Source organism: Budorcas taxicolor, chromosome 15 (assembly GCF_023091745.1).
Source record: "Budorcas taxicolor isolate Tak-1 chromosome 15, Takin1.1, whole genome shotgun sequence".
NCBI classification, from domain to species: Eukaryota; Metazoa; Chordata; class Mammalia; order Artiodactyla; family Bovidae; genus Budorcas; species Budorcas taxicolor.
In genome coordinates, this window is record NC_068924.1 from 62,795,632 (window position 1) to 62,812,644 (window position 17,013).

Here is a 17,013-nt window from a genome sequence, read left to right on the forward strand (position 1 = left end):
GCACTTCACTTGGCTTCGGGGAAGGCAGTTCTCTAGTTGTGATTCTGGAGTAGCCACTCGAATAAGGACGGGATGAGGAGTGGTTCTCACTGACCGTGTTTGTGCTTCACAGAACTCTCCCAACGACCTTCAGATGCTTTCTGATGCCCCTGCTCACCATCTCTTCTGCCTCCTGCCTCCTGTGCCCCCCACCCAGAATGCCCTTCCAGAAGTGCTTGCTGTCATCCAGGTACAGAAGCTGAGGTGTCCTTGTGGCATCGATTTGGGAACCACTTAGGCAGTCAAGGATTAGTGGCTCAGTAATGGGAGTGCAGAAGCAGAAGCTGTTGATTCCTGAGCTGGAGCCAAGTGACTGGGTGTATCCAGACAGGCAGTTAGGGTGCAAAGGAAACCGCCACCCTAACACACACCCAAAGCTTCACTGTTCACGGATGGCTGCAAGGCAGAACTGGCTTTGCATATTTTGACTTACAGCTCCTGAAACAGAACTTTGTTTTCCTCTTTATTTCAAAAGCAATCCAGGTACTTGTAAAATTAAAAGGCAGATTGGAAACATGTTTTTAGTGCCTGGCATGTATTTATGCATTTCTTTATCGTTTTTCTTATTCACAAACGTGGGATCATAGTATTTGGCAATCTTTTTTTCCAACATGTCAAATATTCATAATTTTCATAATTTTTAAGGGTTAAAATTGTATTTCATTACGTGCACATACCGTGTTTAACTGTGTTTACCCATGAGTCATTGTGAATTTGCACAGTTCTGTACAGAGCCATATGGCCCTCCCGAGTCTTAATCGATGAGCTCACGTGTACACCGTGTGTGGAGACCCTCGTCTAGTGTGGTTTTGCTCTTTGGGCCAGGGGGCTGTCAGTATTCTGCCTCCTTAGGTGACGGTGTCAGGATGCCCACGGGACATAGTAATGAAACTTCCCTTAGAAACAGAGGAGCTGGTTACGGGGTGAAGTGTGAGCGGGAGTGGAAACAGCTGGCCTGCTCAGAGCCGGGGCAGGGCGCCGGTGAGGTTCTGTGGGTGGGCGCTCTACCTGGCGCCGCCTCTCTGCACCATCCTGCTTCCCCCACAGGTGTGCCTTGAGGGGGAGATTTCGCGCCAGTCCATCTTGACCAGCCTGTCTCGGGGCAAGAAGGCTTCAGGTGACCTGATTCCATGGACAGTGTCAGAACAGGTGAAGTGCTTTCCCTGGGGTGTCTCGGGGTGGGGGCGGGGGGACGCTGGTGGTGATGGAGGCTGTCTTTTGTTGCTAAGTTACTGGCTTGTGCCTCCCTCACAGTTCCAAGACCCAGACTTTGGCGGTCTCTCAGGTGGAAGGGTGGTTCGCGTTGCTGTTCACCCGGACTATCAAGGGGTAACGTGTCCTCATGCCTTCAAAGCTGGCGTGCTATCATTAGTTGCAGGCGTGGTGCTGGCCGTCATTAGGCCAGGTGCACTCGGTTGTTTAAATAGGAAGCTGGTCAAGGAGTAGCAGACCCAGGTGCTGGGGGTGGTTTGCCCGGGGCTGGGTGGGCAGGCGGGATGGTTGTATATGGTTGCTCTTCTCTTTGGGAGGACAGAGGGCTGGGGAACCAGATCTTACTGTCATGACTGCCTGTCTTGGAAGTCTCCACTGAGGAGTTAGCTGGAGAGTCATCAGTTTGGAGCTGGCTGAGCCGTGGACCAGAAAGTGTGGCTGGCTGGCCGGCCGGCCTCCCACTCAGGTGGCAGATGGGCGGGCTAGATGGTGCAAGAGTGAGGATCTTGCTACATGAGGTCTTGAGGGTCTCTGCTTTGACTTTGTTGGGGGGTTTCATTGGTTCTCTTTGCCAAGGGCAGGGTGACCCAGAGTGAGGCTTTCTAGAAGTGGTACAGGGGAGCAGAAGTGCTTAGACGCTGAGGACATCTCTGCTCCCCTCACCCGTCTCTCTCATGTGTGCTCACAGATGGGCTATGGCAGCCGAGCCCTGCAACTGCTACAGATGTACTATGAGGGCAGGTTCCCTTGTCTTGAGGAGAAGGTCCTGGAGACATCGCAGGAGATTCACACCGTCAGCAGTGAGGTAAGCGTCTTCTGGCCGGGCTCCCGGTTCCTGGTAGAGACCGGGTTTCTCTCTGGGTCTTCGGGATCGTCCTCAAGAGCAGTCTTGTGGTCTGGGCTACACTGGGCTGCAGCAGCTGAGCTCCTCTCTGGTTTTGGAGATGCTTCTCTCTCTCTAGCTAGCACTTAAACCGAGGCCCTCGGATCAGCATCATCAGCCTCATCTGGAGATGTGTTAAGTCTATCAGTCCCTGAATTGAGGCTTTAGGGTAGGACCCAGCAATCTGGGTCTTAACAAGCTCCCAGGTGATGCTGATGCACCTTTGAGCTTGAAGCCCTAGCTCTGCAGTCTACTCCCCTCAGTACTGAAGCCATACCCAGGGAAGCTCTGTCTTTCTGGATATAACACTAGGAACTAGGGCGGCTTTTCACGTGGGTTCCTTTGATTTTTCACAACGTGCCTGTTCTGGAGGTGGGGAGGGCTTATATTTAAGGTCAGGCTCAGAGGTGTGTCACTTCCCAAGACACCATGTGGTGGCAGACCTGCATCTTCAGCCCATCTTGAGAACCCTGCCTCTGTCTCTTTGTACATGTGTTTGGCGTTTCTAAACATGTGGCTATTTCCTGAATTCTGGGTTCTAAGGAGTGTGATTCCAGGCTTGTCTAGGGGTTTGGGATTCTTGGGAATGATCACTGGGCTTAGCGGTGTGTTTTCATTTTTAAAACCATGGGAACAAAGCTAGAAACCCACCCCAGTTTTTGGTGTGCTTGTCCAGAACCTGGTGTGGCTGGGGTGCTTGGGCATGTCGCTAACCTTCCTCCTCTTCTGCTGGGTGGACCTGCCCTCCCCCGGCGTCTGCCAGGCCGTCAGCTTGTTGGAAGAAGTCGTCACTCCCCGGAAGGACCTGCCTCCCTTACTTCTCAAGCTGAACGAGAGGCCTGCTGAACGCCTGGACTACCTGGGAGTGTCCTATGGCCTGACCCCCAGGCTCCTCAAGTAAGTGTCCTCTGGGCCCTGGTGTCCTGAGAGCTCGCATTCTCCGGGCTGTGTCTGTCTGTCTTGGGGCGACGGCCATCGGAGACTCCCCATAGCCCTTGCCAGCGTTGTATGCCAGCCGCTCCCAGAAGGCACACGTGGCGACCTGCTCTCTGTGTCTTTGCAGGTTCTGGAAACGAGCTGGGTTTGTTCCTGTTTATCTGCGACAGACCCCGGTGAGTGAGGCGTGTGGCAAAGAAGGGGCTGGCGACAGGAGTGTCCCTGCAGAGCCCTGGTTCCTCTGGCTCCACTCTGAGCAGGCGTCCCTGTGCCACCAGGAGGTTGGCTCTGATGGCCCCTGGGGCAGCCGGCCTCACTGAGGCCATGTGGTCACGCTTGTTCCTGCCCCCATCTCTGCCCCACGCAGTCAAGCAGCTTTGTGCTTGACTGAGATGGCAGAGGTGCACGTGGACTTGTCCCCCCGGTTCTGGAATCCTGTCACTGGGGGCCTTCTCGAGTACGTACTTTTTATACGTACTTTTTGAAAAAACAGGAAGGAAAGTGGTTTTAGCAGTGCTTGAGGTAAGTTGGTATCTGAAGGAGGGATGTGACTGTGTGGTTATAACAGAGCCGTAGAGAATAAAGTAGAAGGTGGGAGAGCTAGTGAGTCAAGTTATTAGAAAAAATATTTAGCGCCTGTGGTGAATCAGGCGGGGTGAGTAAGATAAGCCAGGAAAGCTTGTTTTCTGATGAGTGGAAATAACATAGTGAGCAAACAAGAAATGCTCAGGTGGCGATGGTGTGGTGAGTGGCCAGGCTTCTGGGGTGATGTTTCACACTGCAGCCTGAACGGTCAGAGTGGGCCAGCCGTGTGACAGTCCTGCCCGCAGAGAAGAGCACTTCCAAGCAGAGGGCACAGCAAATGTGAGGACCTGAGGTGGAAAGGACACTGGTGATTTGAAGGAGATACAAGGCCGGTGTGGCTGGAGGACCCTTGAAAGGGTGGAGGTTCATGGCAAGGCAGCTCCCTTTTCTGGTGGAGGGAGGGGTTAGAGGGAAGGTTCGGGGCTGCCGCGTGGACAGTGGACCGCAGTCGAGGCGGGGAGGTGAGCGGATGAAAGGGGTGACGTGGCTCAGGGGGATGCAGTGAGGGGAGAGAAGGGGCCAGATGCCAGGGGTGTTTGGAAGGAACTGAGTAGAGTCGAAGGTGGAGATGTGGAAGATGAGTGAACAGAAGGCTTGAGGGCAGTGCTTTGATTTTTGGCTTGAGAGACTGGGTGTTGGAAGTGCTGTTTGCTGAGATAAGACTCAATGGGGAGGACCAGGTTTGGAGGTGGAAGTGAGAACTGTTTTGGGGTCTAATAAGACCTTCGAGTGGACATAGGGAATAGGCAGTTGACCACAGAAATCTGGAATTCGAAGAAGAGGCTGGGCCTGGAGACAGATTTGAGAGTCATCAGTGTGTTCTTAATAGAATATACTCCTGGGTAAAGGATTTTGGAGGGGGTCAGTGTCTATTTTCTTCACAGCTGTAAGCCCAGCACTTAATAGCATCTGCTGTGTATAGTGTGTGTTCAGTAAATACTTTTGTTTAGGGAGTAAGTTTTTAAAGCTATTGAAAGTAGGGGCTGAGAATAAAGAAGGTGAGTCCTTGGATATTCCAGCATTTAGAGGAATGAGTTGGAAAATACATCAAGGTAGGGGGCTGAGGAGGAAGAGCTGTGATCTGTAGGAGAAGGGCAGGGTTTGTGGTTTAAAGAAGGGAAGTCATTGTCCTCAAGAGAATGAATAAGTTGAGGACAGTTGACCGTTGGACTCTGGCACTGGTGATTGGAGTGAAGGTGGCTTCTGTGGAGGGGTTACCCTGACAGGAGAAGAGAAGGAGGTAAGGAGATAGACTGAATAGGTGGTTCCTACACGGGGCAGAGGGGCCAGAGGAATAGATCGCTGGACGTTGATGGGAGCTGGGGTGGGCTCGTCAGCCGGGAGATTCTAGAACATGCTGGTCGGCTGCAGGGGATGGTCCTGCAGAGCTCATGCAGACACAGGTGAGGGGGGCTGATGACAGGTCTGCAGGCCCGGAAGAGGCCGGAGGGCAGGAGAGGGGGCCAGTGCATCCCCTACAACTGGAGGGCAGTGAAGAGTGTGGGCACAGAGGGTGTCGGGCGGCTGGTGGAGGTCGTGCCAGGAGGGTGACGTTCTCCTGATCGCTCTGTTTTGCTGGAGAGGGGAGCAGCAGCTCAGAGGGAGTGTCGGAGGTGTGGTTTGGGAGAGCCCAAGGTCAGTATCCAAGGGAGATGCCCATTTGAGAGTTCAGAGCTGGACTGGTGAGGACCACTGGGTGTGTGGCTGCTTCCATGGGGCAGGGGCGCCTATGGTGGGGCTGGGTCCTCATCAGCGAGGCTGGTTGAGTCTGGGGTGTGGCCTTGGCCGTCGACTGCAGGGAGCACACTGGAGCCAGTGAGTTCAGCACTGCTTGCTTGTGACTTGGTGGTGGCATTTTGTTACTTGAATGCCCTTCAGTTGAAATCTGTTAGATATTTTTATGGTGTTGGGCTGTGTGGTTGTTGTGTAGTAAAAAATCTTAAAACCTGTGGTCACTGTTTTGGAACCTAAAGGAGCCTGCCCTTGTAAGCCTGTTGCCAGGATGAGAACCCTTGCCATGCTCTTTGCTGGCCATGGAGTCTTTGCTGTGAGTGCCCAAAACATGTTGATTGGGTCATGTGGTGTTTAAGCTGTCATGCCTCTCGGCTCATAGTCTGACCTGGTGTGAGCCAGGGGCTCACAGCAGAAGGTGTGCTCCGAAGGTTCAAGCAGCTTTGCTCCATCGTGGGGGCCACCAGGACAGAGTAGCCTCTGGAAGCTGTCATGTAGGCAGTGGGCCCTGCGAGAATGAGGGTGAGGCCGCCCCTCCCTCTGAGGAGGAAGCAAGGATCCGTAGAGCGTGCTTACCCATACGCGTTGACAGGGGCTTCATAAAGGGGGCCTTGGTGCCAGTCAGGGATCTGTGTTCCCCAGAATGACCTGACTGGAGAGCACTCGTGCATCATGCTGAAGACACTGGTGGACGAGGAGGAGGCAGACCAGGGCGCCTGGCTCTCTGCCTTTTGGAAAGGTGAGTGGGGAGTGGACCTGGGGGGCAGCCAGGTGACAGGCCCCAGGCCCTGCAGACCTCTGACTCCGTCTGGTTGGACCCGCAGATTTCCGAAGGCGGTTCCTAGCCCTGCTGTCTTACCAGTTCAGCACCTTCTCTCCTCCCCTGGCTCTGAACATCCTCCAGAACAGAAACATCGGGAAACCTGTGCAGCCGGGTGAGCTGGCCAGGTGGCCTGAGGGCTGGCGGGGCTTGGTCGTGCAGAACGTATGGGAGGTGGGCGTGTGGTCCAAGAGGCGGGCTAGACTAGGCGCGGAGGGACCAGTTGCAGGCCTGTATCCCCCGCCGCCACCTCCGCTCAGCAGTCTCTGCCCCATCACAAGGCCTCTGTCACCCGCTGTGCCTGTCATCCCCACGATAGGACTAGAGGCATGTGTGACTTGGCTTCAGAGACATATGTAAGGCCTGCAGCTAGTCAGTTCTGGAACTTGTTCTAAATCCCGTGAGCTAGGGCAACTAGCTCAATTCTGAGGCTCCATTTCCTCATTCATGAAATTGTAATAAGAATCTGCTGCCAACCTTCTGTAGCCAACACATAGAAATGCTTTGGGCACACAGATTCTGTTTGAATACTTAAAATATAAAAAAGGTGTAAAGGATCATTAGTGCGAACAGCTATGGGGATTTTTCCCCCCTGTTGGTTGTTATGTGAATGTGTGTCTCTTTTGGGATCAATTATATTTGGGTGGAAAAATCTGTTTCTGGAGCTGGGAGTGGGAGCCTGTGTGTTGCCTGCAAAGCTGGGTCCTGAAGAGAAGTGATGAAGTGGGGAAAATGCTGGGGTCCTCTAACCCCAGGGCACTGATGCTTAGAGTCCCATGCCAACACGAGGGTCACGTACCACCCACCCCTGTCACACAGCCTGAGCCGCCTCCCCTCTGCGTGAGGAGGTCAGGGCTGCCTGAGGCAGGGTGTTGTATGGGTGGGCAGGCTCTTTCGGGTGGTCCTCCCCTGTTCTGGCTGAAGACTGGTGGAGGAACAGCTGCTGGGTGCCACCCAGGGACCTTTGTGCGTGCCATGTGGGAATTCCAGCAAGGGTGTCGGGCTGCCCTGACCCGTCTGGCTCTGTCGCATGTCCAGCCCTACGCCGGGAGGAGCTGGAAGCACTCTTCCTCCCCTACGATCTGAAGAGGCTAGAGATGTATTCACGGAACATGGTTGACTATCACCTCATCATGGACATGATCCCGGCCATCTCCCGGCTGTATTTCCTGAACCAGCTGGGGGACCTGGCCCTGTCTGCGGCCCAGTCGGTAGGTTACCTGCTGCTCGTGTGCTGGCTTTGTGGAGCAGTTTATATGCTGGAAGTTGGTCGGCTGCTATGACATAACTTTGGGCATTTAGTTCTTTGTGGTTCTGATAGCATTTACTTCTTCATGGTTCTGATGAGGGGGTAGGGATCCCCTTTTGCAGGTAGGGGACCCTTGGGCTCTCCAGTCAAGCCATGCACCCAGCAAAACAGCAGAAGAGCCGCTGTCTGAATCCACATTCTTCTACCCCACCGTGTGCCTCACTTCTTTCTCTGCTTATCAGAGGTCCAAGAGCACCCTGTATTGTAACACAGCTGTGAAGCGGCTGTTTGCCAGGATAAGAAGTTGGTCTGGGGATTTCAGGAGGAAGGCGTGCTTCCTGGTGGATGATTTCCTAATAGTGCCAGTCGACGTTTTGACCAAGGGAGAGTAACTCTGGTTCTCGGTGCCATTTTAACGGATAAAACCCTGTTCTGGCAGCCACTCCAACAGATTTCCTGTCTCCCAGGCTCTTCTCTTGGGGATCGGCCTGCAGCACAAGTCCGTGGACCAGCTGGAAAAGGAGATTGAGCTGCCCTCGGGCCAATTAATGGGACTTTTCAACCGGATCATCCGCAAAGTTGTGAAGGTAACCTCAGCCGAGGGCAGGGTTTTGGCCCATTTTCTGCCCAAAGATGCAGAGATGTTAACATTTGGTTCTGATTGCCTCAGATCTTCTCTCTCTCTCACACACACACAGAAATGGGGGGCTTCAGCTGTAACATTCTCTCCCAGAGGTACCCCGATTGGAGTGTACCTTGTCTCCACTGTTTTCCTGCACCCCCGAGTGCGTGGACTCCTAAACCACACGGAGTATGCGCTCAGTGGTTGAGTAACGAGTGGTTGGGTCTCGGCTGCTCCTTCATCTGCTGCTTCTCGGCCTTGGTCTTTCGTAGCTGTTCAATGAAGTGCAGGAGAAGGCCATCGAGGAGCAGATGGTGGCAGTGAAGGATGTGGTTATGGAGCCCACAATGAAGACGCTGCGCGACGACCTGGTACAAACACCGAACCTCTTCTCTCTGCCCTGGAGGAAGGGCCCTCGGCGCTGGGGTCCTAGGGGTGTGAGGAGCGCACTCCCCAAGTTTCCCTGCCTTTGTGTGTGCTCCCTGCCCTGGACGAGGCCTCCCGCTGAGTGTGTGTGAGAGCCGGCAGTCAGGCAGCTTCTGTTGCAATACTTGTTTGTCCTTTTAGATTTTTCAGAAGGCATGTTTTAACGTCCTATACACTTTAGTAAGAGCTTCCTCTGCAGGTGTGGGAGGTGGTGAACGTGGTGAAGGAGAGGTCTGCTGGTGGTCGTGACGGTGTTCCTCCCCCTCACCTCTGTCTGATTTGCCCCCTGCCTGACTCTGACCACAGGATGAAGCAGCCAAGGAGTTTCAGGAGAAACACAGGAAAGAAGTGGGGAAGCTGAAGGACATGGACCTCTCTCAGTAAGGCCCCTCGGCGGCTCGTGGGAAGCACAGAGACTGCTCATTTCTTCTAATTCACATCCTGGGTGCCCCAAAAGCTGTGTTTCATGGGATTGTTCTTAGAAGCACTAATAGCTAAAAATCTCCCCATTCACTATTTGCATAATTTTGAAAGATTTGTTTTCCCCAGATCTGCTCTGCCACTTTGTAAGTCATGACTTGCAAATGGTATTGTGTCCCAGGCCCCTCAGGGGAGGGGGCTGCTGATCCTTAAGCGCCCACTTTCAGTGGCTACTTTTTAATACTTGGCTTTTGATGTGAATTTGAAGAAAGGGTTCTATGGCCAACATTCCAACAAAACTCTCTTGCTCTCCAACCTTCTGTGCCCTGGAAGTTACAGCCCTTTTCGAGCTTCAGCTACAACAGTGGTGCCTGCCCCTTAGATTGTGAATAATGCTCCAGAATTTGGTGGCCTCGGAGCCTTTTTGACCTGTAGTCCCGTTGCCGAGTCATTAGGGGTGGTGGTTGGACATCAGATGGAGGCAGCCTGGAGGTCTGAGAGCAGGGTATTGAGCTTTGCCCTCGGCTTTGCAGCATCAGACCCTTGACTTGTCAGGACTGCTAGATCCCAGAGGTGGGGGGGGGCAGGGCACAGTGCAGGGGCTTGTGGGCTGTGGAGGTGGGGGCGAGCAGGGAGATGGTGGGGGTAACAGGAGGCTTCTCTTGGGTGGTTGGTGAGTTGAGTGGGAGAAGTCGGGTGGCTGCCTCTGTGCCCGTGACCCCTGCCTGCTCCGGTGACGTTCCCGTCCCCTGCTCTCTGATGTGCAGACGCTGGCATATCTCAGCCTGGCTCTCATGGCAGGACGTGTGTGATGAGAACGTCACCACCCTCTTACTTTCTTTTAAGCTGTCTTCTGTTCCTTTGAGCAGGCTTTGATATTCCCTTTTATTTTTATAGATATGTAATCCGTGGGGATGACGAAGAATGGAATGAAGTTTTGAACAAAGCCGGGCAGAATGCCTCGATCGTCAGCCTGAAAAGGTGAGGGCCCGGCATCCACCAGGCAGGAGAGGCCTTCTGGCCTTCTCTCTGCTTCCCTAGTAGCTTTCACTTGGGAAAGGAGGCTGGCGCAGGTGTTTTGAGGAGTCACTGCTCCCTCCTTTGAGGGTTGCTCCTTTTGTATCGTATCTCCTACTGATCAGTTGGAGGCTTGGATCTCTGCGTCCCTCAGATTCCTAGACATGTCAGGGAACTGGGCTTGAACAGCCTTGGAGTTGCTGCTAAGCACTTCCTGGGGGCTTTAATGCAGCTTTCCCTTCATGCTCAGGACAACAGAGGTGGCTTTGTTCTTACATCACTGCTTTTCTTTTATTGAAGTGTAATTGACTTACAGTGTAGTGTAATTGACTGATAGTATTGCTGTACCACAGTGAAATGACTCAGTTATATATACTTTTTCGTATTCTTTCCCATTGTGGTTTGTCACAGGATCTTGAATGTAGTTCCCTGGGCCGTGTGGTAGGACCTTCCTTATCCATTCTGTATGTACCCGTTCACATCTGCTGATCCCAGGCTCCCACTCCCTCCCTCTCCTGCCTCCCTCCCCTTCGGCAACCACAGGTCTGGTCTCTGTTTCTGTGACGGTTTCACAGAGCGGGTTGTTTGTGTCGCATTTTAGATTCCAGGTATCGGTGGTGTCATGTGGTGTTTGTCGTTCCTCTGCTTATTTCACTTAGTATGATGAGCTCTGGTCGCACCCATGTTGCTGCAAATGGCGTTACTCCATTCTCTCTACGGCTGAGTATTACTTCATTGCATACGCGCACTGCATCTTCTTCACCTGTTCATCTCTCAGTGGGCATTGAGGCTGCTTCCATGTCTTGGCTGTTGTGAGCAGTGCTGCTGTATACATAGGGGTGCATACATGTTTTTGAGTTATAGTTTTGTCTAGATAAATACCCAGGAGTGGGATTGCTGGATCATAGGGTAATTCTTAATCTGCTTGGAAACCTCCATGCTGGTTTCCGTTGTTGTTCAGTCCGTCCCTCTGCGACCCCATGGACTGCAGCACTCCAGCCTTCCCCGTCTTTCATCATCTGGCAGAGTTTGCTCAGATTCATGTCCATTGAGTCCGTGATGCCATCCAATCATCTCATCCTCTGTTTTCCATACCGATTGCACTAACTCACATTCCCACCAACAGTGTAGGAGGGTTTTCTCTTCTCCACATTCGCTCCGGCATTTGTTAATTGTGGACTTTTTAGTGATGGCCCTTCTGACCAGCATGAGGTAGTACCTCTGTGCTTTTGATTTGCATTTCTCTAACACTTGGCAGTGTTGGGCATACTTTCATGTGTCTGTCGGCCATTTGTATGTCTTCTTTGGAGAAAGGTCTCTAGGTCTTCTCACCTTTTTATTTTATTGAGCTGTAGGAACTGTTTGTATATTTTGGAAATGGAAATCAAGCCCTGGTTGATTGCATCATTTGCAAATGTTTTCTCCCATTCTGTAGGTTTCTTTTTGTTTATGGTTTCCTTTGCTGTCTGAAAGCTTGTACGTGTGATTAGATCCCATTTATTTATTTTTGTTTTTCTTTCTGTTTGGGAGACTGACCTATGAGAACATTGGTATGATATTTGTCAAAGTGTTTTGCCCATGTTCTCTTCTAGGAGTTTTATAGTTATATCAGTGTTTTAAAGATGAAGTACTAACCAAGGCTCTCAGATGTTAAGTGACTTCCCAAGAAGCATATAACTAATAAGAGACAGAGCCAGAATCAGGACCAGGTCTGTCTGCAAAGCCCATAGTTTTACCTGCTGTGATCTCCTTCCTCTAAGCCAGTGGTTCTCAACATTTTGGGTTGCGGACCCCAAATGGCTTTTGTGCATGTTGGTTGTATCTATCAGTATTTCCCATCTTAGAAATGAAATACTGAGAAGTTTAAAAAAAAAAGTTTTCTCATTCAAAATTAACAGTCATGGACTCATTATGGGTTTAAAAAAAATTCTTTTTTGAATTTTTTTTTTTTAATTTTATTTTTACTTTATTTTACTTTACAATACTGTATTGGTTTTGCCATACATTGACAAAAAATTTTTTTAATAACCTTCTCATAAAAATTTCAATGAGAAAAGTGAGAATGTTTTACATTTGTTTTTCCAAATCTCTTTAATATTTGGGAAACTAGAAAGCAGCTGGATTCTCTCATCTGCTTCTGCCTTCAATCTGCTGTGATATCATATGGCTTGTAGCCTCTGGAAAATAGAATAGTTGGGAGAGAATGAAAGTGGAAAAGGCAGATTATGTATTGGGATTGTTTTGAAAATAGTTTTGACTTTGTGGTCCACCTGGAGGGATCTTGGGGAGCTCCAGAACTCCTTGGACTGCTTTTTGATAAACCCTTGCCCCAGCTACTTCTCTGCAGAGCCACGTGTTTGAGGATGGCAATAGTTCCGTGGGCCGGAACCTTCACTGGAGTTTCCCTGGGGAACACAGTGAGGCCTCCCCTGCCCTGGGCCTCTGGAGATGAGACTTCCAGGGTTGGCTTGGGGGTTCGTGGAGAGGGTGAGTTGTTGGCATTGTCATCAACAGGGTTCCCTGAAGAGTTTATTTGAAAAGAGGACATCTTGTGACTCTAGGAGCCATAGACCCCCGAAATCAGCTTATCCTCTTCTGCCATCTCCATAAGTCACTGTGCAGCCTGGAGGTCTCCCCCATCAGTGCTGGCCTTGTTTTCATGATGGTCTCTGTCATGGCACAAAAGCCCACTGTCAGTGTGTTCTAATTTCTGGTTTGGACGAAAAAGCAGGCGTGGCCCAGGGCTGATGGTGGCCGCCGCCTTGACCGTGGTGGCTTTGGAGTGAGGCCGGCTGCATGCACGGTGTGTGGCAGCCTCGCCCCGTGCTCCGCTGCTCCTGCCTTTGGGTCGGCTGCCACTGCCTGGAGGAGCCTCCTGCATTACTCCCCAGCCTGTGTGGCTATTTGTGCGTCCACGGTTCAGTGTTAACGTCAGAGCTTGTGCTTTTGGAGGTGAAAACACTGACTGTCATTCTGTATCCATTTGAGGCATCTTTTGTTTGTTTTATTAGCAGTCATTTCATTCACGTGATGTTAATGGTCTCTGGACAGAATTGTTCACCCTCTCCTTCTAAGGAGATGTTTGTTTTCAGGGCAGAATGAGACTGGAGAGAAATTTGTAACCTGTACGCTGGAAGGAAGGTGGCCGTTTCTGAGCTATTCTCCTATTAATCTGTCAGTGAGGGACCAGTGGCCAGCTGAAGTGTGTCCCTATTCCTTTCGGTTTTCTTCTCACTTAGGAAAGATAACAGCACATCAAAAAGTACTGTATGGTTTTTCTGGGAATTTCATGCTTTGTATTATATTGGGGACTATCCTCACGGTCACTGGGATAATGTGTCTGGTGTCCAGGGTAATCCTCAGTGGTAATTGATGGGAATGAATTTTTCTTGTGATGCCTTGGATTTTTAAGTTTTAGGAGGGGAAATGTGCAGATTTCAGGAGTTGAGGTATAGGTTTTTTCCTCCACAGACTAAGCTCGGTCAGGGCAGGAATGGGGTTGGTACGTTGTGTCCTCAGCCCCCAGCACAGCGCCCCGTAGGCCTACAGAGAACACGTCTGTGTAACTGCACATTCTTACATCAAGTTTCAGATGACGGAAACCCTTTCTCAGACAAAGCAGAGCAGTCTGAAAGAGGTAACAGATCCAGCATGTTTTTCTTATGATTCTTGTTCTTTCTTTTCCAGTGACAAGAAAAGGAAGCTGGAGGCCAAACAAGAACCCAAACAGAACAAAAAGTTGAAGAAAAACAGAGATATGAAGAACAAAAAAGATATGAAACTGAAGCGGAAGAAATAGTGGAGAGACACTTGGGCGTTGGCGGCTGACTCATAAGGAAATACCCTGACTTGCAGGACTGACTCTGGCAGGGCTGAGTGGCAGCTGACTGGACTATTAAAAGCAACAGGATCCCCAGGAAACCCAGAAGCGGGCCAGGAATTCAGTCTATGAGCTGAACATGGCTTAAGGCAGTGTCGCTTCCGAGGGGCTCTGCTAAGAGCGCGATGGTTGGCTCACCGTTATTGCCGTCTCTCCTCCCCCCAGTCCAGGCCTGCCTTTCCCATACGTTCATATTTCGCTTTGGGCCCAGCTTTCTCCATTCCTTCTTGCACATGTTGAAGCCGTGCTGGCTCTCGTCTCTTCTCGAGCATCAAGTACACGGCTGTCTGGAGACCCCGGAGGCGGCGGGGGGAGCATCAAGGCCTGTCATCATGAACTTGCCCAGGCTCCCTGAAGCCTGGAGTCCCAGGAGCTCTAGTCCAGCTGTATGGCCGTGTCAGCCACGTTTAAGCGCTGGGACCCACACTGCCATGTTCCGACCCTTTCCTCCCCCAGCAGTGACCCAGAAAAGCTTGACTTCTCAACTTAGGGAACGATATGATATCTGAGTCCCCAATAACCTGTTCTTTCATCCATTTGGGAAAAAAAATGTTGGGAAAGACCCTTTTGCTAGCAGGGATGAGGGGAGATAGAGAATCTATTTTTAATAAATAACATCCTAGAAAGACCAGCGGCCTGTGTGCTCGTCGACTGCACCTAGATGGGAGTTGACTTTGCCCATTTCTTCTGGTGGATCTTGGCTGCAGGTGCACTTGGGAGGGTGCCAGCATCAAGGCTCAGGGTGGCTGGGGCTTACCGAGCTGGGAGCCCGTGGGGGAATTGACCGCGCTGACCCGTGCTTCCTGTGGTCATTCCGTAGCACTTGGTGCGGCACCTGGAAGCCAGCCAGCTGGGCCTCTCTTCATCCCTAGCTCCTGTCAGATTGTTTGGTTCCCTCCGTCTCTTGTGGACAGGAGTGTGGTGGCTTCATGTGTACTGTGGAATGTTTGGTATCTTTTTTCCAGTCCTAAGTCTGATACCATTTTTATTGAAACCCGGTCCCTGCCATCCTTGACCAGGGATCGAACCTGGGCCCTCTGCAGTGGAAGCTTGCAGTCCTAACCGCTGGAGCACCACAGAACTCCCCCTCTGCTGGTTCTGTGCAGTCGCTCTCTATTCATGTCACCAAGTGCAGGGAGAGTTCAGAGTGGAAGCTGGCTCCGTCGTGCTCTGGTTCTGATCTACCTGTCTCCTCGCCTCTGCCTGTGAGTTGCTGGTGATCTTTCCAAGCTCCTTGAGTCAGATTTCAGCTTCTGTATTTTTTCTTACTTTTATCTAAAGAATTCCTGCGGTGGCCTTGGTTACTGTTCTTCCTTGGTTTTTCATAGACTCTAAAAGGACTGTCTTCTGTGAATCCAAATAGATCCTTTCCTCAGCCCTCGTAGGTTATCTGGTTCCTAGAAGTCTAGTCTGTAGACAGGGAAGGAAGAGGAGCTTCTGGAGCAAAGAGGATTAAATGTGCAGCTCCCAGGACAGATGGCCACAGGGAGGAGAGCAGATTCTGACCGCCTGTGCCTGGGACCACCACGCCTTCCCCCCATTAAGTCTACAGGAAAGTTCAATGAGATGAAAAATAATTTTTGATCCATTTTTCTCGGGTGAGTGCCTGAGCCTGCCTTTTAGAGAGGATTTTTTAAAAAATTAATTTATTTGACTGTGCTGGGTCTTTGCTGTGAGTGCTTTCCTCTAGTTGTGGTACAGGGCTTCTCATTGCAGTGGCTTCTCTTGGTGTGGAGCTCAGGCTCTAGGCATGTGAGCTTTAGTCTCCCGGGCTCTAGAAGAGCACAGATTCAGTAGTTGTGATGCGCAGGCTTAGTTGCTTCGCAACATGTGGGATCTTCCCGGATCAGAGATTGAACCCACGTCTTCAGTGTTGGTCGGTGGATTCTTTACCACTGAGCCATAAGGGAAGCCCATCAAAGAGGGTTTTCTTAAAGAGAGTGGCTAAAATGCAGTCACAGCCCCAAATGATCTGAGCTGGCTGGTATGTTAAAACCTCTCCAGCCACATCATCTTACAGGTGCAGGACCCAGCTTGGCCTGGTCTTGCTCAGCACCTCTAGTGTCAAAGCCTGTCCTCGGCTCTGTTCCATGGACTCTCTCTGGCCTTGATGCTGGCTCTGCCTGGCCCTTGCTGTGACCTGGAGTACGCTTCTTACTTCCACCCAGGTCCACATGTGTGTAAACTGCAGGTGGTAATGACAGCACCTCCCTGGAAGGGCCGCTGTGAGGAGCAGAGGACAGTGCCTGGCGAGGAGCAGGTGTTCACCAAGGCTCTGTTCTGTGGCACGTGTAACCCAGGGGAGATGCTCTGTTGCCCACAAGCGCTACGATGGACTGAATGAGGCCGGGCTTTGTTCTAAAACCACAAGCCTGTACTCTGGCCTTTCTCTGTGCACATGAAAAGGAAGTGAGCATTCTGCCTACGTGTACAGTCTTGGCGCTTATGTGCAAAGTGTGTGCAGGTCTCTGCACTTGGTGGTTGTGATCTTGGGTTCTCCTCCAAACCTGAAAAAGCGCGCCTCCCCCAGACCTCACCATCTGGCCTCCAGACAGAGTGACATCTGTAAAGCTCGCTGTCTCAGGAAATCTCACTTGCAAAATGAATTCACATAGGCCGCCGATGAATGCTGTCACTAGGCTGGGGAAGGGGCCGAAAAAGCCTGAACAAAGAAGATTCCTCAATGGTCTCATCCCCCCGCCACTCCACCGAGCCGCGAGGGAGCCAGCGCTGGCCCGCTTCAACGTTTCCACTGCTCATCTGTCCCCCATAGTCCCAGAGGACCCTCGAGTGACCAGGAGTGCCACAAAGGGGGCTGCTGAAGCTGGGGGAGGGGACGAGGGGAGTGACCGTCACCTTGGATAAATGTAGGCTCATTATCTGAGGCCATCACACCAGCCGCCAGTCCCCTGGCCTGGAGGGGGTGGGACTGGCCTCCCCTGGGCCTGAATAGGCGACTCAGACTCCAGATGCTGCTCTCCATTCTCTAAACAACTGGTGAAAGCCGAAAGGTGGAGTAGCTTCTGCAGAAGGCAGGGGGTGGCGGGAGAGGGAGACGCTGAGGCTTTTCTTCGGCTTTCAGTGGTTCAGCTGAGGAGAAAGCTGTGATAATCCCGACATCTGGCTGCTGTGGGGCAACCGGCAGGAGAAGGGAAAGTATCAGGAGCCGGGAGGCAGACTCGGCTTTAGCCTT

The 17,013-nt window shown here is 51.6% G+C and overlaps 1 protein-coding gene across 1 annotated transcript in view; it reads left to right on the forward strand.

The window, feature by feature from the left end:
- Window positions 1–14,425, forward strand: part of NAT10 (N-acetyltransferase 10) — a 39,592-nt gene extending 25,167 nt beyond the window's left edge. The window contains exons 16-29 of the mRNA XM_052652424.1: window positions 113–229; window positions 1,087–1,188; window positions 1,294–1,368; window positions 1,940–2,056; window positions 2,898–3,031; window positions 3,198–3,246; window positions 6,029–6,125; window positions 6,211–6,321; window positions 7,245–7,417; window positions 7,923–8,042; window positions 8,350–8,448; window positions 8,810–8,883; window positions 9,821–9,904; window positions 13,628–14,425. Of these exons, the coding sequence (XP_052508384.1) occupies window positions 113–229; window positions 1,087–1,188; window positions 1,294–1,368; window positions 1,940–2,056; window positions 2,898–3,031; window positions 3,198–3,246; window positions 6,029–6,125; window positions 6,211–6,321; window positions 7,245–7,417; window positions 7,923–8,042; window positions 8,350–8,448; window positions 8,810–8,883; window positions 9,821–9,904; window positions 13,628–13,739 (1,464 nt within the window). The 3' untranslated portion in view covers window positions 13,740–14,425. The remainder of the gene's footprint in view (window positions 1–112; window positions 230–1,086; window positions 1,189–1,293; window positions 1,369–1,939; window positions 2,057–2,897; window positions 3,032–3,197; window positions 3,247–6,028; window positions 6,126–6,210; window positions 6,322–7,244; window positions 7,418–7,922; window positions 8,043–8,349; window positions 8,449–8,809; window positions 8,884–9,820; window positions 9,905–13,627) is intronic.
- Window positions 14,426–17,013: the final 2,588 nt, after the last annotated feature.